We start from the raw sequence: 22427 nt of genomic DNA on the forward strand, positions 1-22427 counted from the left end.
TCAGCGCTTATTGACACAAAAGCCATATGGCTTTCAACTTATTGAGCCTTTTCTTCTAATTGTTTCCTGCTGAACTGATTTTGTTTTCTGTTTTCTGTTGACCATGAGTTTTTCTAAAGGTCACAGCTGAGTCTTCGATCTGTGGTAACAGAAAGAGAAGCTCTAGCAGTAAGAATATCCACATCCATTTGCTCTCCAGCCCAGAAGATATAGAATACTGTCATAAGCACATAAACTCTGCCAACTCCAAACAAAAAACCAAACCCAGCAAACCCCCCTCCCCCCCCCGGCAGCGTAATCTCCACATCAAGCATAGCCTGAGTCATTATCTCCAAATAACAGAATACAGAATAATCTCAGTACAGGTAAATTAAAAACTCATATGTAAATATTTTATTCTCTCATATTTTGCAAATCAGAAAGCAGTGTTTGGTAATAAAAAATTATACAGAATTATTATTTTTCTTCCAGTCCACACTCATATATTACCGGGTTTTCCACATTACAGATAAAACTGTCTTACAGTCTAAAGATAACATTCACTTTAGCTATATTCTGTACTTTTGGCTTATTTAATATTAGTCTTCTGAACTATTTACAAATATATTACAACCTTTAAACCTCAAAGCAAAGGAGTATTTCAATAATCAATCTGACATAAGGATCAGTAGCTCCTACATAACTTCAGTGTTTAAGAGAAACTATACACGCAGTGCGGTAGGTCTGAATAATTTATATCTTTTAAAAAAAAAAAAGAAAAGCATTGAAAGTTTCTGGATATAAAACTTTCGCATTGCAGTGGTACCTACTGACCCGCCTCAACTGGAGGACAGGAATGTGAGGTGATGTCACTGTGCTTGTAGAGAGCCTCGTCTAAGTCCAGTGCCTTGTTGCTCAGCTTGACGGTCATGCAGCCGTGGTAGGGCGCGGTGACGGGAGTGGAAGTCACAGGAACGTCTGTGTGAAAGGAGAGACAAACATCTCTACCAGCTGGTTTTGAATAAATACCTGCCCTGCCTATGCTCAGATGAGCATCACTTCAACAAAGTCAGACTCTGGGATTTCCACCTCCGCCCACCCCTCTCACCAGAAGGCAAGAACACAGTCCCAGACATGGGGACAATGCCATCTGATCTCACGCACAAAAGCCCTTCTCCCAGGCTGAACTCTTACTCAGCTGCTCTGTGTCTCTGCCAGGCCTCCCGTATTGACGAAATCACACGCTGCACAGCAGCAAGGCTTCGCTCCGACTGCACGCTGTGTTCAAGCTGCTTTCCATCTCGACATTTCCCGCCCCCCCCATCTCTGGACCTTCTACTTTGTCTTTAGTGGAGTTGTTATTATCTTCTTCTAATGCTCTCTCTCTCTCTCTTCAAAATATCCGCCAAAAGATTGTAGGAAAAACTTCATGACAGAAAGGCTCCTCCTCTGCGCAGCCTCTACTACCTGCTGCATGCATCTACGCTGTTCTCTGATTATGCCCAAGGAGGTTGCTGGCATTCATCAGAAAGGTGCTGGAATATGTCAGCTGTGTTGGTCAGACTATTGAGACTAATTTTTTGTATGGAGATCCACTGATGACATTTTGATCAGTTTACCAGAGGCAGAAAATAAACAGCAAGGAAGAAGACAGTAAGTACAATCCAACAGACTAAAGCAAATGAGTCAATCTTATTACTAACTTCTGTAACATCATATACCAACTGACCTTAAATAAACAACAAAACCCGCATGTAATAAAGTAATAACATGAAAATTTGCGTGAACGGTGTCCTCTACCCTTCCCCAAAGGTTATTAGTTTATTTACAACCCAAAGCCGACCCAATCAAGCAGGTTGTGCAATGGAAAGCAATGAATGTCTCAGATTATTTAACTTCACAGTGATGCAGGTAGCTAAGTAAACCCCTTGTCTTTACACTGAAGCAAGGACAAATTGAACAATAGGTTGTCCTGTTGACCTGAGATTATGTGCAATTCAAAGGGTTCTGCCTGGAGACTCACAGGGCGAAATTTGAAGCTGATGTGATCAAACACAGCTCAGACTGAGGACAGACTCAGGGACTGAGTGAGAGAAAGAATATTTGTGTGGGATCGGTAAGCCACAAAGAGATACTATAACTTTTTCAGTTTCCTGGCTGAAAAGTACCATTGCTCAATCGTCGCTTAAACTATTATTTTAGCTGTTTCCTATTCCCCCCATTTATCAAATTGTATCTGTAAAGTCTGCTTAAGAGAAGGGGGCATCTGTGTTGTAGTAGCTCACATGAATGCAAACTAAGTTTTGTCTCAGAAGTTGACAGTGTTGGCTTAACAGCTTGAACACTCGCCTAAGGAATCATGCATGCCGCAGGGCGGACTGAAAGTGTGGCTTTGAGATGGATTTCTAAGATACTACCAAAAATAATTTTAAGAAGACCATTTTCTTTGTGCTATCATTGCAAATCAGGTCAAATATTTTATTTTCTGTTATGACTAGAAACGGATCTGTCTGAAATGTGGTCCTGTAAACTCAGAAGCCTTGTTTAAAGGCTCCTTCACCTGGTGGTATACATATTATATAAATTACATAATTTAGGATTTACCAGAACTGACAATACCACAGAAAAGGCAGTAAATGCCTCTATGTTCCCTATTATCTCTTGAAACTCTAAATAATATTTCTTCCACATCTTCAACATTAGCTGTACTTAGGATGGGACATACTACATATTTTGACCTAGAATTCTTTCTTTAATAGTAGCAAATGGAATAAAGACATTAAGTGTGACCACTGTACTTTGTTATTTCCACAGGGTATGGAAGCAGGGAAAAACCAAAAACGATGTAATGTTTTCAAAACTTGAAGGAGCCAAACTCCCTTAGATCTGACCATTTGGTATAGTTATTTAACCCAGAGTGAAGAATCCAACCAAAGTGCTGAAATGTTTATTCGTTTGACAAATTACAAGGTTTTTCAGTGCAAGTGCTGGGTTCCTCTCAATGGCAAAAGCAGACCACAGGCAGAAATTCCCATTGCTGAGCAGAACAGATCAAAGGCAGAAAGCAGCTAAACCTGTAGAAGCCAGCTGGGTCTAAACAGCCATGGCTATGGTATCTCACACTTAGTCCTGCCTAATTAAAAACTGTGCTTCACACAGCACGGCTAGTCTATGCAAACCATGGAGAACTCGGGACAGCGACAGAACGGGATTGCCTTCTGAGCTGTGAAAGTCTCTGCTGTGCATTTGAGAGCTGCCTGACAGAAAGCAGGTGACCTCTCTTGCCTGTGCAATGGCCAGCTTGGACAATTCAATCTGACACTGGAAAATGCCGCTTCTGGGGATTCAGCCTTGTTCCTGCCCGTGTGTGAACATCCCAGAGTGTGTGGCCTCCCCCTTTTAGGTGTGACTAGGAGCCATTCACATCACTGGCATAAATACTCTGAACTCTTGTCCGTGGTGGGAATGGTCACGCCATGTGTCCTGGCACACACGGCACGTCAGCCACCTCTTCCAGCCCGACTGCTTCACAAGAGGCCAACATTGCTGCCTCTCCCTTGCTGGGGCAAGTAAGGGCAAGATTTTGCTTAGCTGCTGGCAATAAAATAGGATGTACTGCTGTGCATCAGAGACGTAAATGTTTCCTTAATTGCATTCTGTAGCAGCAGGGACTGATAAACCAGTTCAGCCAGAACAAGAAACAAACCCCCAAATGTGGCCAAAATTCATTATTTGGATGAAAGTTTCATCTTCCAGGGTCAGAACAGAGGAGCAAACTGACCTCCCACGAGAAGCCCTGTTGTTGCTGAAAAGCCAGCAAAACTGTAAATGGTGGTAGCGCCTTGGTTGTGCCCTAAGTACCCTCTGCTGTGAGGAAATCTCTTAATCGCATAGTGCTGTGACGAGTTCAAAGAGAATATTGGTGAGGGAGAATCGCCACACTGGGCTTCTCAAGCTTCAGTCAAAACAGTGTGAGGTCTTGGTACTCCCCTGAAGGACTGCTCACACATGTTCATTATATTAATGAAGTACTCCAGGAGCCTGTGGTCCAGCCTCTATGGATTTTACCAGGTTTAAGATAATGACCCTACTTACAGTTATCCTTCAGATAAATCATTCCTATTGCTGACCAAGCAAACCCTCCTCTTTCTATTTTTGCCTCCAGCTGTCCTCAGTAGGACATAATCATTCTAGAAAATAAATAATTGTCAAGCACACCATCACATCTGTTAAGATCACATGCCTGCATTGCAGACGAAGCCTGCTCCAGCAGAAACAGAGAGGGAGGCTCCCAGGTTGAATGAACAGAGACAGTTTTCCTGACTGCCAGCTCAGTGAGGTGAGCTGGGAACCTGTAGTCCGTGCTACAAAACTGGATGCTCACCTGGCAATCCTCCCACATATGTCTTCACCGTTGACTGTAAAGAGCTCTCCAAGATGGACAGGCTGTCCTCTAACTCAGAGATGCTTAATTCGCTCTCTCCTGCTATCCCATCTACTGTCAGGGATAAGTGATCTTTCTTGAGGAGAATGTCCACAGAATGTTCCTTCTTATCGCAGAGATTTATTGCCAGTCTGGACACAACTGTGTTCTCCAGGGCCACAACGATGAACTGGACAGCAGGGAAAGAAGAAAAAAGATGCAGTGAGCAGAAATATACCTAGCCATGCTAATGCAAGACCAGGATGACCCCACTGTGGCCTTGTTTAGAAAGATTTTGCAGAGCCACCAGAGAATTAGCCTTATTATTACTATTGCTGACCAAGTTCTGAGCTCATTTGCATAGATGAAAAACCAGTGGGTCTAATTGTTAGTTGTAACCACTGTGTTCTCAGGGAGACTTCTCAGTAGGTCTTAAAGAGGTTGTTATATTGCACTGGAACCAAACAGACTAGAGCTGCTGCACTACAAATGAAAAGTTGGCTTGTGGGTTTTAGTGAAATCTTTCCTGACTTATGCTCATGTAATGCCTGAATCCAGCCCTTTATTACGAACACCGTTAAATCAGTCGCTTCAGCACTCCATCATAACTGGCCTTTCACAGCACCTGGAGTGACACCTAAGCCTATCACTTGGCTACCTTGGGACTATTACTGATGAGCTCCAGAGGACGGAAATGATTTGCTTATGACATTAAACAGCTTCTGTGCCAGAAAACAATAACAAAACAGGCCTGCATTCAAGAGACTTGTTCCATCTTTTACTTAGACCACATTTGCAAAGAGCTCCCTCGCAGTGTCTCACACGTACCCACAAGAGGCAGAACTTCGGTGACAGCCAAGCACCTCGGTCTCAGACCATGTTCTGAACTGGTGGGTGCAAATAAACAGGCAGGCAGCAAACTCGAGAACTATTTTTTGAGAATGGCTTTAAGTTCCCAGGAAATAGCAAGGAGCCTTCTCTAGAAAAAAGCTGAAGTCTGTACCTGTTGTTTCAGTTTTTTTGTGGAGTGATAGTCAACCAGAGATAGTGACAAAGGGACAGATGCTTCTTCTGTAACGAGAGCAAACAGCACACCGGTATCTGTTGCTGGCTGAATTGCAGCATTTACTTCTATTTCCCAACTTGTCTTGGTTTCATTTCCAGAAGACAGTTGCACTACAGAAAAAGAAATGCATAGCATGACAAACATGGGACTACCAGGCCAAATGGGTAGGCTGTGCAATTTCTGCCTAGAGAAGAGGATAGATGGATGAGCATATGGAGGGACTACCACATCTCTTGTACTCAAAAAAAAATTTCCAAAGCACCTGAACATAAAATCAGAGAAGAAAATGGCATCAGTTTCCTCTTGTTACCAGCTTCTGCTGGCTTCTGCATTCGGCTGCCTTTCAGAATGTCAAAGGACAAGGTTAAGTTTTTTAATCACAAATTCAGATTCCTGTGGCTGTCAATCCAACACATTCAAAGAACTGCTGCAAGATAGGGCATCCAATTTTTGCATTGTTATTGACTGCCCAACGATCATTGAGGAATCAAAGTCCAAATCTGCCATAGAGGAAGCACTTCTATGAAAGCCTCTGTTAAACTGAAAAAGGATATAAGCATACAACACTGATCACCTACCTAATAACTTCCTGATCACCAGCCTCTCAGAATCATCAGATGTTTTATCTCCCCTGCTGAACTCTGAATTAAACTCTCTGGCATCTTTCTTACTGACCCAGCGCCCTTGTAATTTGAAAGGTGATGTTGGCTACAAAGAGCGAGCCCAGTACTGTTTCTGCAACCTCCCTACACAGTAGTATTAGCTATGCTGGTTCACCACAACTGGAAATACAATAAATAAGTTCTTTGTAACTTATTGTTACAAAGCCAAGGAAAAAAAAGGAGGATTACTGTAGAAAGAAGAAAATAAAAATGCAGGTGCTGAGGCCTCATCTCTGCTGAGTGCTGTCATCTGCACTTCAGATGCTGCATTGTCTCTTTTGAATCCATGTGGTAAATGAGACAGCAGACACCTGATACTCCCTAATTTACAATTGCACAGCAGAAAAATCCACACGATGCACAGAAGGCTTCTGCAGAGGAGGACTTGCACACAAAACTAAAATAGATGATTTGCATTTGAATGAGTTTAAAAATACTGACAGCTGATTGCACATATCAACAAATGAAATAATCCAGAACAACAAAAAGGTGCCTTTCTGAGTGCTAAATTAGTATGGCCAGGTCTGTTTGAAACTTGTTATTATTGTATCTAGGCCAATTTCATTCAGCTTGTGTCAGGGATACGTTTAGTGTGTTTGTCCCAAGTGTAATAAATACCACCCAATGATTAAAAGTGAACCTGATCTTGGACATTTGGCTACAGACAATATTCATTTTCTGTCCATCACGAACTCAAGATATAGCACTATGGCCTGCAGCTCTGCCTCTTTAGCTGAAAACAGTGGATAGTGCTGGAACCACCTATGCTGCTGACAGAGGGATGTGAAGCCCCTAATGCTGAGCATGAGCTGGAACCAGCCTGGCTGTGAAACGCATTACTTAAGCTACACAGAACCTAATCCATCCTGGTCATATACGTACTGGCTCTAACCATCATACACAGGTCTTTCTTCGCTATGAACCACAAGTTTAGCTATTCCCTCTCCATCCACAGCTGCCAGTCTTTTCAGCATCAATCAACACTAAGTCTGGCACACATGTAAGTTTTAAACAGTTTATTAGCCAAGTATGGTTAATGGCAGGACAACAGGTCAGAAATAAAAAAAATCAAGTACTTACCGTAAGTAAGATTAAACACAGCAAAACCTCGGCCAGGATAGAAGGACCCTCGTCCTACTACAGCAAAGCACTGCATCTTTTCATTCATCTTTATGGTCTCTTGGATAGTGGTGTCTTCCCCATTCAGCCAGTTCCATGCCCGCATGCAGCCATCCAGCCGAGGGTTTAGCTAGGAAGATAAAGCAGTATCTCACACCTCAAAGTACTGTTCAGTGAAGAATAACTGATTTTTGGTGCAGAGGACTACTGAGTTATATTATGACACTCAACAGGAAAAATCATTTTGACATGTTACGCGCATGCAAACCAATTGGTGGCAACCCCAATCCCGCAATCCCAAGCAAGTGATCAGTATTCCCCAGGAAACTCCCCTGAGCTCAGCTTGTATCCACAGGACAGAAGGGCACTAGCTAACGCAGGTGCTGATCTGGTTGTATTGATCTTGTTAGCTTCTTCTACGTGCTGCACATCATTAGTGCAATTTACTTCTAAAGCTCTGTAGGCAAAGCTTTGTAACTCCCGTAATTCTGCATTGCGAATGCTGGAGGATAACTTGGAGTTAAAAAAAACAATCCTTTGTGTCACTGCAAACAGCCTTCATGACACACAAGTTGTTGGACCTGATTCTGGTATAAGTTGTGGGGTTCTGGCTTAAGCGAGGGGTGCCTGAGCCACAAGATGGGCACGCCACTCTGTACGCTTCTGGTTCCTTCCAGCTTCCAGTTATGTTATCCCGTACCAAACGTCAGCATTAAAATGTGAGACAGTATGTAAAGAGAAGTCTCCTTGCAAAGCATCTAGATCAGCACCATTACCACCAATTAACAGGAGCCTTCCTCAGCTGCTGCACTCCCAGTCACAGAGCTGCAAGATTGTCACCTCATTTAGAAATAAAGAGATGCCAATTTGGGTTTCAAGGTGCCAACTCTGTGTGGTGGACATTCAAAACAGCCTGAGCAGCAGCTATTTCAGAAACACAGCAATCAGCCAATCTCGCCCAAAGAGTGCCTTAGCTTTTACCCATATGCCCTATCTACTTGAATTAGGGGGAAATAAAGAAAAACAACCTTCCGTTTTTCCTGGGGTCTTACTAAACTGAAACAGCAAATGCAAGCAACAAAACTGTGATACAATACACGTGAAGCACAAACTTGGGTGACAACACAAGAAGTGTCCCCGACGCTGTTTCCAGACCCAGTGGGCACAATGGCACCCTCACACAGGGGTCTGTCCACTGCCCTCTGGGGCTGCTCATGGTCTCCAAGCCAGCACAACCACTGTTAACTTTGTCACGTGCTCCAGTTTTGCTGTGTCCTAGTTCTGCAGGCCAAGGGTGGGATACATCTCACCCAAACTTATCAATCAAAAAATCAGAAGTCTCACCTTTGCTACTGGCTTAGGCTCCCTCTATAGTCAATGGAGAGAAAGTTGTATCCAGAAGGTGCTAATTCCACCTGTTTCAGGGCAGCTGAACTGCTCTCAGGAAGGACCTACATTACCCCAAGAGAAGATGAAATCAAGCCCTTCAGGCATGCAAAACAACATGAGCGATAGCGCTATACTTACCGGTAGAATAAGGTCCTTTGGTTTGAAAGGAATGCCTCCTACTGTCAAATTCAGCTGATACACTCCTTTCTCTAGAGTAAACAGATCCCCTGAGACAGCTATTTTCATAACTGCATCCCTGTTGACCTTTATAACCAAACTTCTCTCGAATTCTTCAACAGAGATCTGAAAAAATCACAAATAGAATCCAGGATAAAAAGAACTTACTAGCTCCAGCCTTAACTAAAGGACAGACACCACCAGTGAAATCCCTGAGACGGAGAAATATTTTCTGTCCCCAAGCCTCTTTGTCTACCTTTTACATTACGTTCCACTTGATATGTAAATCTTTATTCTAGAAAGCAACCTGGGCTTGCCCAAACGGCGAAGACAGCTCAGCTACTTCAAAACAGCTACGCAAAAATACGAGTGGATTAACTACATAGTATTTGTAGCTTGCCCTATGCAAAATGTAAATGCAATAATGAGTTATGAATGAGAAACTTCCTACTGCAGCTGCATGTGAAAGGAAAAGCCGGAAAGACAGATCAGAAGATGTCTTTCGTCGGACCAGTGAAAAATAAAGCAGAAGCCTTCCAGCCACATTACGCCTAGCCTTTGAATACTGACCTCTGAAAAAAGAACAACAGAAGAAAACATATTTGAGAGGGTAATAAAAATATGTAATAGGTAATAATTTTTCTCTCAAAAGGTCTCTGCAAGTTTTACCTCAATGTCTCTGAAGAGCTACTTCTAGGAAGATTCTATCACCACTGAAATTTCAAAAAGAATTCTTAATTCTAACTACGGCCAGGCTGCACAGAGAAGCACTACAAAGCAGCCAGCTCTGCAGAGGGAGAGGAGGAGGAGGAGGCAAAGCACAAAGCTGGTACGCAGCAGGCTGCTGAACAGCAGCACGGATTCCTCGCCTTGGGACCCGGGTCCTGCTATCGACGGGGCGTTCTGTGGCTGCAGCGGAAGACAACCCCTTTCTTCCTCCAGAGAAGAAAGGAGCATACCTCCTCCTTTTCGTTATCTCCATCACAGCACTCCTTCGCCTCACTCCACGGCAGACACCTACCCACTCTTCATCCATATAGCTCTGCTCCCTGGGACACCCAGACGCTGCCTCCATCAGCGAGCCAGCCGCTGTATAGAACCAAATACCTATTTCAGCGTCTGGTTAGACCTGTTCTACCCTCTCCCTGATAGCAGGCCAGGTCACGAGCATCTTTCTCTTTGCATTTTGAGAGTAGCTGCCCCAAAATTGTTTCCATCAGCCACGCTGAGCTCTCGCTCTGTGTCTGTAACGCAATGGATGACAGGGTTGAGCAGGTTTATTCCTGGACACTCCCTTTGGATTGCAGTCTTCAGTAATGAAGATTAAGGGAATTTGACAGCTGAAAAGATTATTCGCAGAGTATCAAACTTTTTCCTTCTCTTGTGGATTCCAGTACAGTCTGGACATGAATTTATTTGCCTGAAGCTTGTTTGTTTAAAGTGACATCTACACCTCCCCACTGCACTCCATGAAGACACCCAAGCCAGTCTCCAACAGGCTTTTTTGGGCATCGGCAGGCTGCACAGTCCACTCAGTGGGTGGGAGCATCAGCCCACAGGTCCTGGCAGCCGCAGCCCAACTGACTCAGCTGCACCGGCTGTCGAGCTGAAACTCGCTCAGACACCTCTACTCGGTGTCATGGTCACTGCTGCCCTAATGCACCGGGGTGCAGAGTGCCACGGGGAGCTGCTGGCACAGACCCCCTTCCCTGCTCCCAGCATGGATTGTGGGCAGCCGTGGAGCAAACGGGAACAGGGGAAAGCCGGCTGCAGCAATGCCCACACCGCGCTTCATCTGTGAAGGAATCCTGCAACTTGCAGGGCCACCAAAATTCAGGGCCTTCTAAAATTTTATTAGATTGTATAGAAGGTAATAACATAGAAATTTTAAAAAATTAGTCTGAGTTCTTAGCTGCCTCTGATCACTAACATAAACAAACCCAAACCAGTGGAAACTTCCATAGAAGAAGGGGTTAATCCTCATGAAAGCTCTTAACAAATTCCAGTTTAGGCAATTACATTCTGCCTACTTCACGCTACCCTCTGGCAGCTTCAGCGGCAGTTCCTTATATTCCAAGCTTAATTGCTGGTGCACCACCATCACCGACACAGCCAAAGGGGAAGCATTTCAGCAGTTAGCAGACTGCTCTGACTACTTCCTCGCAGCTCACTGCTGCCTGCCACAGTGTGCTCGCGGATGATCAGGCAGGCAATTCTCATAGCTAAGGGTTCCCATATGGTTAACCATAAGGTCAGTCAGCTTTGTGTTTTGGATTCATGCCCTGGATAACTCCTAGCGCAGAGCCAGCCTGCCTGCTCTTTGCTGAAAAGCAAGTGGACAGCACTGAAAAGGGACAGGACCACAGGCAGCCGCAGGGTTAAAGCCAAATATGAATCTGCTTGCAATCGCTTAACCTTCAGTTCTGACATTTAACAGTGCAGGTAGGTTATTATTTTCATTAACCATACTGTTCTCATGCCAGTATGAAACTAGACATTGAAAATAAGACAAAATTATGACTTTTTTTCGGAAATACAAAACAAACAGAAGGCAAGTGCGCTCTCTGCTACCAACAGTTCATATAAGTCACTTCATCAAGCTGGACTGCACACAAATAACTACATTAGAAGAGTTTCCTGAGGGTTGCTTGTTTGTGTTTTCAATGCTGGGAATGATCATTTAAAAATAGATTAGGAGAGATCAGAGAAAATACCTAGGTAGAAATGTTGGCCTGAAGTTTTGAAAATGCCTTCATATTTCCATAAAAGTATTGAGCTTTTGCTCAAGAGTCCAAAAGACACACAGCACTAGTGCTCTGGTACTTTCTCTCATGTTTTGCTTTTGAATAGCCATTATTTTTTCATCTGCTGAAAGTTAAATAGTAAAATTACTATTTTCCCTCAACCCCCATAAAGTTCTCCCAAGTTCCAAACTCCGCTGTTGTAGGCCTAACCAAAACTAAGAGCTTGATCCTGTGCACACTGAAGTCCGGAGTAAAGATCCCAAACTGCATTTCAGTCTGGACCGTGACCTCTGAAGGTTGTTGGGGTTGTGCTTCACAGAAGATGAGGTTGAAAAGTACACACTAGTCCATACTTAAAATTAAATGTGTGGCTATATGTTTTGTAAAAGGAGACAAGTAAAAAGGAATAACCCCTCCTCAGCATGACTTCCCAAATTAAAACCCATGCCAGACAGAAGAAAAAGGAGAAATGAGGGCAGGGATAAAATAGAGGGGCAGATTTATAGTTTTATGGCTCAGTCATACAGATTAAATGGCATTTAGAGACAGTGATGACTCTGGATGTTAACCAGAAGAGAACAAAGTACCTGCAGGGTGGAGGCAAGGGATAAGAAAGCAGAGCAGAGAAAGGAGAAATCAACAGCACCCCAGCAATGCAAGCAGCATCCCAAGACTCAGAGGTGAGTCAACCATGAAGTCAAGAGACTGCTTCCTCCTGCTGCCATTCATCTGTGGGTAAATCCTTCTGCTTTTGGCCAGTATCAGGCACAGCATTAACAGTTTCACTTTGGGAGACAGTCACCAGAGCTATGGCCATCGACCCGCTCCAAGCAAACACTCCTGTGCTAGCACTGCATGATGCTCCCTCCTCCGCTCACGCTGTACTACGCCTCTGGCAGCTGCCGGGCCCCGCTCAGCCCACGGGCAGGGCAGCACTGCTGGCTGCAGGGGCTCCTCTGCATCCTCTTTGGCGTGGGTCCTTGTACCGCCCCACATTAAAGCAAACAGATTTTGAAAAAAGATCACCTCCCCTTACCGCCCCCCCCGCCAAAGTGGGCTGGGACAGTCCTCTCCACCCGCACCGTGCAGCACCCACAGCTCGCTCTGCGCTGGCCCAGAAAGTCTCAGGGACGGCTTTCCAGGGGATTTATACAACCTCTAGAAAACCGCACAAAAAGCGCATCGCTGCAGCAACCCAACCAGGCAATTTGTGGGTTATGCTGGCACCTGGGGATAAGAGCCCTGCCACTGCCCGCTGGCAGGAGAACAATAATTCTTGCCAAAAAATGATACTTCTATCATACTGCTTTCTCTCCCTGCAAAAAGCAAACACGTCCTTTGTTTACCCCCTAACTCCTATGTGTTTCAGCATTTTTGTATTACTTGAAGAAATAAAATACATTTTAGCTGTTTCCCTCCAAACTAACATGAGATAGTTTGTAATTACTTCATAATAAGGTCTGGCAGTTAACAAGTACGTTACGTTCCTGTGTTAAATGGTTTAGCTTGGTAATGACTGCTTTTTGTGACTCCCAAGTCACCCCAGTGGCATCAACTCTGCTTTTCACGTCTTCCATCACCATCCTCCCTGTGCAGGCAATGACAATTGCCATACTGCAAATCAGCAGAGCAAATCTTACAACAAATTTCGTGAGAACTGGCTTGAGGCTGTTCCTGCCTGTAAAGATACAGCATGTCATACATTTTACCTACAGCTTTGCTGAACCTCCACAGCTCTCCATTTGGAATCTAAAATTGTTTCAGTGACAGCAAAGGAACTGAATTAAACATCACCTCATCTGCTGGAAACATTACCAAATGTCGGTAGTTGACAGTGAATGCTCTCAAGGACTTCTTTATTTATTAGAAACAAAATTGTTCCCACCTTGCTTGCTTCTTTAATGTAGAATTCTGACTCATTTAATAAAAATTAAACCAGATAATTGTTCACAGTTACCACTGTCAGTATTTGTCTCAAGTGCAAGCTAGCTGAGAACTTCCCCACCTACTCCCCAAGAGATACATCAACATAAAAGTCAAAAGATCTAAGTAAGAAAAATTGAAAGGAGGAAAAAAGGCGTAAGTGAGAAGATGCATATATAAATTGCCAATCTAGTGTAGATCATACTACAGGATGTTTTTCATGATCCTATCACAAACGCTAACACTCACGATGCTTCCACAATCACCAGGAGATGTTCTGAGAGAGTGTCAAGAACGTGAATCCTCACAAGCGCCAAGATGCAGTGCATCATCTTGTGAGATTGCTGGGATTATGGTATCAGTAAGCAGAGATCCACTTAGTTTCTAACAGACCCGCATATCTTTACAAGGGAAACGGACTATTTTGTATCTAAACAAGCCTGAGGAGTTTGAAAAAGGATACTGTAGCATAAAAGATTTGTCAAGGACTCAGATTATCTGAGCCCTGTGACTATACAAACAAACGGAAAAAAAAAATCCAACCACACACACCATACAGCGAACCAAACACCCCTGGAAACTTCCTTAAGAGAACAGCTACTGAGTTCCTTCCCTCTTACTCCCTTCCAACCCTCACCAGAAAGCATCTTCTCGAACTAACACAAAGTCATCTTAGCACTGCTGCATCCCAGAGGCACTGCGGCTTCTCTGGTCAGGCTAGTGTTGTACAAACTAGTGACCCAGCCCAGTTTACAATGGATATAAAGTATAATTCAATTTCTTCGGAAAAATGTCATATTCTCACCTTAGGATGTATAATGTACTGGCGTGCACTGAATGGATAGGTTCTCAAAAATACAAAGAATACACAAAGTGTAGCAGTACTTGACAGAGCCCATCAGCAACAAGCCGAGAAAGGGTAAGATCTCGGTGGTCTGGACTCACCGTTTGCCACATGCCGTGGCTGATAAGTGGTCCGCTGCTGGTTACACGGCCTATTCCGCTGTATTTCAGCTGCAGCTCTAGCCGTCCTTTGCGCAAAGCCAAGACTACCCATGTGCTGTCTTGACGGCCTCCAGCAAAGAAAAGGATACCTTCAGGATCAAAGGTTCTAAAGTCGAACTCAGCCACAAGTCTGACCGCACAGGTGCCAAGAAATAAATTAGTTATGCAGAGTTCAAAAACCACAGAGTACTTTCCATACAGATAGCATCAATTCTAACAGTTATAAAGCTCCATTAAAACATACTAGCTTTTAATGCACTCCTGAAAGACTTAAGCTGTGCAGACAGATTTTAAAACAGCATCAAGAATAAAGAATATATTACTAGATTTCAGTAATTATCTTAGGAGCTCTGCGGTCAAGGCTGCCTTTCTCAATTACTGGTTTGGATAATGTTTCGCCTTACAGGGCTCCATATCCAAACAAATAAGGATGATCATAGGAATAATTGTTACCATAACAACTTAACTCCATTGCATGCATTAAAGCGGGACAGCGCATTCGACTGACACTCTCAATTGTCCTCACCTTGTCAGTTGTTTCCTTTTGAAGCGCAGCCTGATAACAGGAGTGCCACTGAACATCCTCCCCAGGTACAAGGATTTAATACTCTTTCCAACAGCAAAAGGCACGCACGGTATTATGTTCTATAACCAAAACACATTTTTGAGTGCTTATTCTCCTCACACAGCAGAAAGAGAATCAGATAGCACCCCTCCTTTTCTCGTGGAGTTGCTACACATATAGTAGGTTAGGGCACTTCAATGCTTATACTCTCAAAATACAGTTGTTGTGATACTGAGAACATTTCCTCTTTCCTTCCCTCTTCCCTCCTATCCACCTTGGAGGAATGTTTTCCTGTTGCGAAATGAAATCATACTCATAAGGTAGAGCGTAAGGTTTTGTACTGCAACGTCGTGCCTGCAACAAGAGCTGTGCTAAGAACTTGCTGTTGGATGGTTTCTGCAGAGGCAGCCTGTGCCACTGAACGACATTCACCTCAAATGCCTGGAGAATGAAAGCGTCCAGTGCAAGTGCTGGTCCACAACTTACACCACATGCCCTGAGACCTTCTCACCGTCCTACTGGGTCTAACTCAGAAAAGCTTGCGCAGTCAGAGGTAACTCATAGCCAAACAGAGGGCTGGCAGGGCTATCACTGGAATTGTCTTTTTGGAATGGGGACAGGAGGAGCATGAGAAGAGAGACTCTGAATGAACTTCCCCCCAAAAGGCTACTGAGATCCTTCTTCTCAGGAGAGTGACTGTCCCCAGCTCACATGGCCTTGCCAACATGATTCCCTCCTGCTGGTCACTCAGCTCAAATGGCTTTGATCCAGAGCTTCGTCAGTTATTCTTAATTGCAATGGAAAATAAAGGTCTGTTCTGCAGTTATGGCAATGAAGACTAACATACCTCGCACGTATTCATGTCCTGGGAAAGTTTTACTCCCCCTCTGCCATCGCAGTGACAGGTATAACTCCCTGGCGAGTTGACACAGGTCTGTTCACAGAGATTTTCTTCACATTCGTTTATATCTACACAAAACCAGCAAAGAGAGGAGAAAACAGCAAATGTGTTTGTTCAAACATGACTCATCTGAGGGAAAAAAACCCTTGTTGGTGCTGTTTTGTAGCATCTTTCATTTGAGCGTGCCCAAGTGCTCTGCAGCCAGCACTTACCCTATGCCATCTCTTTTACAGAGTTAGAATTAGCATCTGCACAAATCTGTTTTCACAGACAGATTCCAGCTGCCCAAAGGCACAGAGCAAGTCAGTGGGAAGGCTGGAAGCAGAGCTCAACTTCTTGTTTGCTGGTTCAGAGCCCTGGGCTTTAACTTCTAGACAGGACCTCCTCCCTTCAGAACCCTTCTGCTACGCCTGTGCTGACTGGCTCCTGCTCCTCCAACTCAGGTCCAGCTCGGGGACTGCTTGCTTCATTGCTACTCAGCAGCTGAATCCTCAACAGACAAGTAAAAGCTGAATTTGTCATTCATTATTTTATTTTTTTTTCTTCCACTTGTTTTCATCTGTTTCACAAACAAATGGAGGAAAAGAAACTGCGATGGCCACAGGGATCTCTTCAGGCAGAGATAAATATTTAGAGGCTGGCTGCCATGTGATTCAGGTCATTACGTTAACTTAGACAAAAGGCAGGGAACAATGCTGGTTTTGGAACACTTTCAAAACTTACTCCATTGAGAAAGCTTGCAGGCAGTGTAGCCAGCAGGTTCCAATGCATATTAAACTCCTAGTTCAGAGTAATACCACAAGACAGGTTTTAAAAAACAACAGCTACTGCTCTGTAACTTTTCGTGTTCTACAAAGAGAGACAGCAACATGCATAAATGCTTCTGAGCTTCCAAGAGATCTTGTACTTGTAATAAATTCAAGAAATCTCCATACTCTGTCTCGTACAGCTTGATTCAAGTCATCAGAGATGACTGCTAACTCAAAGGACTCAAAGATGACTGCAAACTCAAACTCAGAGATGACCGCAAACTGCAAATTCACAACTAGGGAAAGGGAACAGAAGTCCAGTGTGTAAGCAAGATTAAAAAAAAAAAAAAGCTTTTTCTGGAGCCTGAAATTAAACTTCTGGGTTTTTATAGATTTAAATCATGTAATAAATGCTAACATGATGTTATTTCATGAGCTTACCCTGACAAGTCTTTCTCAAGTCATCGTACTTGTAGCCTGCATCACAAACACATTCATACGAGCTTAGTAAATTTTTACAATGACCTTCTCCACAGATGTCTGTTGATGCTGTGCATTCATCTATGTCTGCAAAACAAGCAATTAAACAACACTACTTCAGATGAGTATAATCACTTCACTGTTCACACAATGGAGTAGGCTCAGGGTCAAATGATCCCTCTATTATTTTGGTAACTGAAAAAACAGTATCTTCAAGACTCTACCTTTAGGGTTAGCTATAAGAAGTTACTTTAGGCTTTCAAAATCAGTAGCTGTTTCTTTCTTTAAGCCATTAACCACTATTGGAAAAAACAATGCAAAGTGAGCCAAGAGAAGAACTGTGAAACAAAATAGCTTCCACAAAACCAGAAAACTCCACTCCATTCTGGGGGATGAAACGAGGTTAAAAAGCAGCAATGAGGGAAAGCAGTATGATCTCTACCAAAACGCAGAAGGAACATGCAGCCTGTGGAGCATCACAGATCTCTGTTCTCATTCCTCAGACAAGGCAACTACTCTTTTTCATTCACAAAACCAAGATCTAAACGTGCTGATTCGCAGTGGTAAAGGGGAATTGAAGCAGCCCAATTTGTCACAGAGAACAAGCGGTGTCTGAGAGATGTTGTGGGGTTTCACCACAAAGGCAGGCAACGGACTGGAACTGCAAGTCCATAAAAACAAACAAGTGATTTTCTAACATGTTAACTAATACTCAGCAAAATCCTGGTGTTGACAAAACACTTGCAGTATCCTGACAGATTAATATTTACTTCTGCTTTCCATTACATGTTAAAACTACAACTACATGTTACACTTTGTGATTTTCCCATGTATGAGTGAACTGGCCCATGCTTATACGCTACACTCACAGTGCTCTAGTAGACAGTACTAGGGTATTCTGCAAATATTACATACAGACCAAAACAAACGTAATTGTGAGCCCATTTGCCATCCCTCTGCCCATGCCAACCAGCACCAGAGGACAATTCAAAAGGGAAGCTGGCTCTTCTAAGCGGCTGCTCCCGTTGGAAAGGGACACCACGTAATCTATACAGTCATCGCTTTCAACAGTGGAAGTGACACAGAAATAAAACCCTGCTCTTTTTTTGCTGGTAGCATTAATATGTTGTTCAGATCAGGTATGCAAACTGTTTAGAAAGATGTTGTCACATCCATCTGTAAGAGGTATGTACACAGACTTGCCTGTTTTTTTATGAGATACACATAACTTTAACAGCCACCTGTGATCACTGAGTCTGTGTCTCAGCATGCAGTTTCTTAACACTTTTAAAATCTCAGTTACTAAAGTTTTGGTTATGTAAATTCATTCTGTAGTTTCAATCAGATGCTTCAGATCCTCATTTTCTGATCTCAGCTACTGTGTAAAACAGTTGCCAACCTTCACTAAGGCCTTTCTACAGCTATTAATATTTGGTTGCAGTGAATTTATCCATCTGTATCTATCTGAATTCATTAGCTGCCGCACATATCCAAATTTAGAAAAATAAACTAAAATAAGAAACATACAAAAGAAAAACAAACGGCTTATAGACTATGACACTGTGAGACTGGAAAGAATCACAACAACGCATCTGGCCAGTCCTCCCTCCTCTCAAAGTCAGACTATGAGAGTTGATCAGCTAAACCAATTTAGCACAACCCAAGCCACAAATCCTCTGTGAATCACACCTCTGTTATGATATTGGAGAGTAGCACGGTGCGATCGCTGACAAGCCCAGGCATGTAGTGCTGGCTGGAGCACCCAGCACAGCCACAGCAAAGCCCAGCTAACAGCAGCTACCAGCCAGTCTCTGCTGGGCTAGGGAATAGACTAGGGCTGCTCAGTGACCCCAGCTCTCTGAAATACAGTCACAAGTCACCAACCATCTGCTGAAGCGAACCGAGAGGCCCAACAAAGCTTACCTTCACATGTTCTGCTGTCTTTAAGAGCATAACCACTGTAGCATGAGCAACGGTAGCTGCCTATCTTGTTGAGGCAGAGCTGGTTACAGCCGCCGTTCTGCGCTCTGCATTCATCAATATCTGCATCAAAAGAAAGTGTTACAGTCAGCTTTTCATCTCTGTAAATAATCTGGAGGGTGAGAGTGGGGTAGGAGTTGGGAAGGAGAGAGAGCAACAAGAAACGCTATTACAGCTGCAATACAACGATTATGAAAAGTACAAAGATTTCATTCACACACTTCAATACATTAGCTCAAGTTCATTTCATAAAAAAAAAAGAGAAGGAACTGTAACTATCTCCTTTGCAGCTCTGAGAATGCAGAACAGTATCTTTAGTCACTCGGGAGGTGAAGAAGTTTGTTTGCAGAGCAAAATAATTCTAACTAATGTATTTTATATCATAACTAACTTTTAAAATTATACTATGACCAGTAAGTTTAGGATGAAAGTTTAAATAAAACCTGAACAATATATTCTTACTACTACAGAACTCTTGAGGACACAAAGTTTTCAGTTCACAGCTACTGAGCACTGTGAGCTGAACAGCAGTCCGCTGAAGTTAGCAGCAAAAGCCTGTTCAATTCAGGAGACCCTGGCTTCCACTCTCGATGTGCCTGCCCTGCTCATTATGTCTTGCTTGTGTATGGGACTCTAGAGTTAGCTGACTGGTAGAACATCATGTTTCATGACATTTTATAAGAAAAAGAGGGGATATGCTTCAGAATGATCAGTGGCTCTCTGTGGTGATTGCGTACTGATCAGACAACTGTCTGAAATGCTTAAATAAGCTGCTTGTGAGTGACCCTATAACCTCCCCACAATATCCACATTGGAAAGAGAGGCTTTGGATCTCCTGCTGTCTTGGTTGCCACAACTCTGGACTGGCTGAATGTGATTTCTGGCAATTCCTTCATTTTGGCAGGCAGAAAAGCAGTGGCCCTGACTTGAAGCCTTACAGGCACAAAAAAACAGAAGCCAGAAAACAAGAGGAGGGAAGATAACTTCAGTATTTCATAAAGGAACAGAGAAAGCCCTCTGGGGGCCTGGAACTTCTTGTACAAATAGTTTCTGCTTGAGTATTCTCTTTGGAGGTGATGGAAATATACAGTGGGATTAAGTGGACGTGGGATAAGGTCCTACTAGCAAGGAGGCTGTCCTGGTTTCGGCTGGGATAGAGTTAATTTTCCTCCCAGTAGCTGCTGTATTTTGAATATAGTACGAGAAGAATGTTGATAACTTTGATGTTTTCAGTTGGTGCTAAGAAATCAAGGACTTTTTTCCAGTTTCCCACGTCCAGCTAACGAGCAGGTGTGCAAGAGCTGGGAGGGAGCACAGCCAGGCAGCCAGCCAAGCTGGCCAGTAGAAATACTCCATACCACAGCCGTCATGCTCAGTTTATGAATGGGCTTGATGGGGGGTGGGGGTGGGAAGGACAGGAATCTTTCTTGCTTTTTCCATGGGTTTGAATCCTCTCTTGTTGGAGTTCGAACTTTTCTGGGAGTTTGTTTTTCTGGGGGAGTTTTGTGAAATTCTCAAAAATTCGCGAGTTTGGCGTTCTGCAATTGCTGCTCGGGGACTGGCTGCAGATTGATATAAAATTGTATATAATAATTTATAACTTATTTCTAGTAGTAGTATTATTAGTATTAGTATTTACTTTGTTGTCTTATTAAACTGTCTTTATCTCAACCCACGTGTTTCCCCTTTTTTCCATTTCCCCTCCCCATCCCGCTGGGGGCAAAGGGAGGGATGAGCGAGTGGCTGTCTGGTGCTTAGTTGCCAGCTGTCCAGTTAAACTACTACAGAGGCTTTAACAGACTAATTGCATCAGTTTGTGCATCATGAGATCCCAAGTGCCTGCTGAAAGTCACTGCTCCCATTGCAGAGGTGCTGGAAGGGAAGCTGGGCCAGTGCCTCTGGCTCTGCAGTCTGTGACCTGTTACATCAGGGTTCACAGAAGCAGTTTGAAGTAGGTCTGCTTGAAAAGCCACTACAACTCTATTTCTGCTGCCCCTTTCAGAGGGGTGGAACAGAAACTTGGAATGTAACTTCTTAGATTACCTTGCCAAGACCAAGCTGAGATCCATTAAAGTCATATACAAAATGCTGATGTGAGTGACCTGATTCGCAGAAAGGTAAAAACACAAGCTGTGTGTAATCCAGGTTCAATTCTGTGACTTTTGAATTGTGCAGCACAGTATCAACGACCATTTGAGAGTATAGCAAAGCCCAATACATCTTTGTTACAGGTATAAAAGACAATGAAACCCAATTACCTTTTTCACATGTTTTTCCCTGCCAGCCACGCTTGCATTCACAATAGAAGTCTCCCTTGAGATCTTCGCATTTGACGGTCCCCTCTTTGTGACAAGGATCAGGTGAACACTGGTTTGGCAAATCTGATTTATGTAAGGAATAAAACAAAACAAAACAAAACAGAACAGCACAGTGAAGTCACTGACAACCAGGTATTTCACTCGCATTAAAAATCAAGAAGCTTAAACAGTAGTGGGGAATGACTATCAGAAATACTCATACCCAGCAAAACTGCAAGTTAATTCTTAGTGCTCACATGCTGAACAAGCTGTGCCAAGAATTTTGCAGAGCACATGCAGTGAAATTAATTTCACTTCAAAAGGGAGTGAGTTACCACCCCCATATCTGAAGGGCACGTCCTAAAAGAAACAGCTCAAAGTAGCTAATTTTTAAGAAAGTTAATTCTGCTCTCCCTAGTTTTGGAGAAAACAGAAAGCGGGCAGCAATGAAGCAAGGATGGGTACTCTTTTCAATTACTTTTGGTAGTTCAACGGAGGATCTCACTAGGGTTGACAGATTCATTTCTAGCAAAGGTTTGTATCTGAAATTTATATCAGAGCTGTCCCACTTAGGCTTTTCTATTATGTAGAATGAGAATTAAAAAAAAATACCAATGGGTTAACAGCATACGAATCACAAAGCGCTAATCCAGTGTACGGACAGCACAATGTTCCTATGGGGACAACACAGAGTGAAGTCTGCCACTGATTTTGAAGCCAAGTACCCACAGCTGGCAAAGGACGTTCTCCATAGGAGCGCAGCAAGAGAGTAGTCACCATACAAATATCAAACTATCATGTAACTGCCCAAGGAATGGAAGTCACCAAATTCACCCACCCACCTACCTGCAAAACACTCGGGGACAGTGTTTGCAGAGATAGCTGGGGGGGACAATCGGAGAATACCCTTGTCCCTACAAAAAATGAACTGCTAGCTATCACATAGTACTAACCTGTTACACAGGTGT

General features: G+C 43.4%; 1 protein-coding gene across 1 annotated transcript in view; it reads right to left on the reverse strand.

The window, feature by feature from the left end:
• Positions 1-370: 370 nt before the first annotated feature.
• The window catches only part of GAS6 (growth arrest specific 6), a 46253-nt gene continuing 24196 nt past the window's right edge, over positions 371-22427 (reverse strand). The window contains exons 5-15 of the mRNA XM_075425436.1: positions 21421-21543; positions 19106-19225; positions 17144-17269; positions 15900-16021; positions 15014-15132; positions 14428-14617; positions 8777-8941; positions 7211-7379; positions 5406-5578; positions 4364-4592; positions 371-957 (exon numbers count right to left, since the gene is read on the reverse strand). Of these exons, the coding sequence (XP_075281551.1) occupies positions 806-957; positions 4364-4592; positions 5406-5578; positions 7211-7379; positions 8777-8941; positions 14428-14617; positions 15014-15132; positions 15900-16021; positions 17144-17269; positions 19106-19225; positions 21421-21543 (1688 nt within the window). The 3' untranslated portion in view covers positions 371-805. The remainder of the gene's footprint in view (positions 958-4363; positions 4593-5405; positions 5579-7210; positions 7380-8776; positions 8942-14427; positions 14618-15013; positions 15133-15899; positions 16022-17143; positions 17270-19105; positions 19226-21420; positions 21544-22427) is intronic.

Source organism: Opisthocomus hoazin, chromosome 1 (genome assembly GCF_030867145.1).
Source record: "Opisthocomus hoazin isolate bOpiHoa1 chromosome 1, bOpiHoa1.hap1, whole genome shotgun sequence".
Classification (NCBI taxonomy): Eukaryota; Metazoa; Chordata; class Aves; order Opisthocomiformes; family Opisthocomidae; genus Opisthocomus; species Opisthocomus hoazin.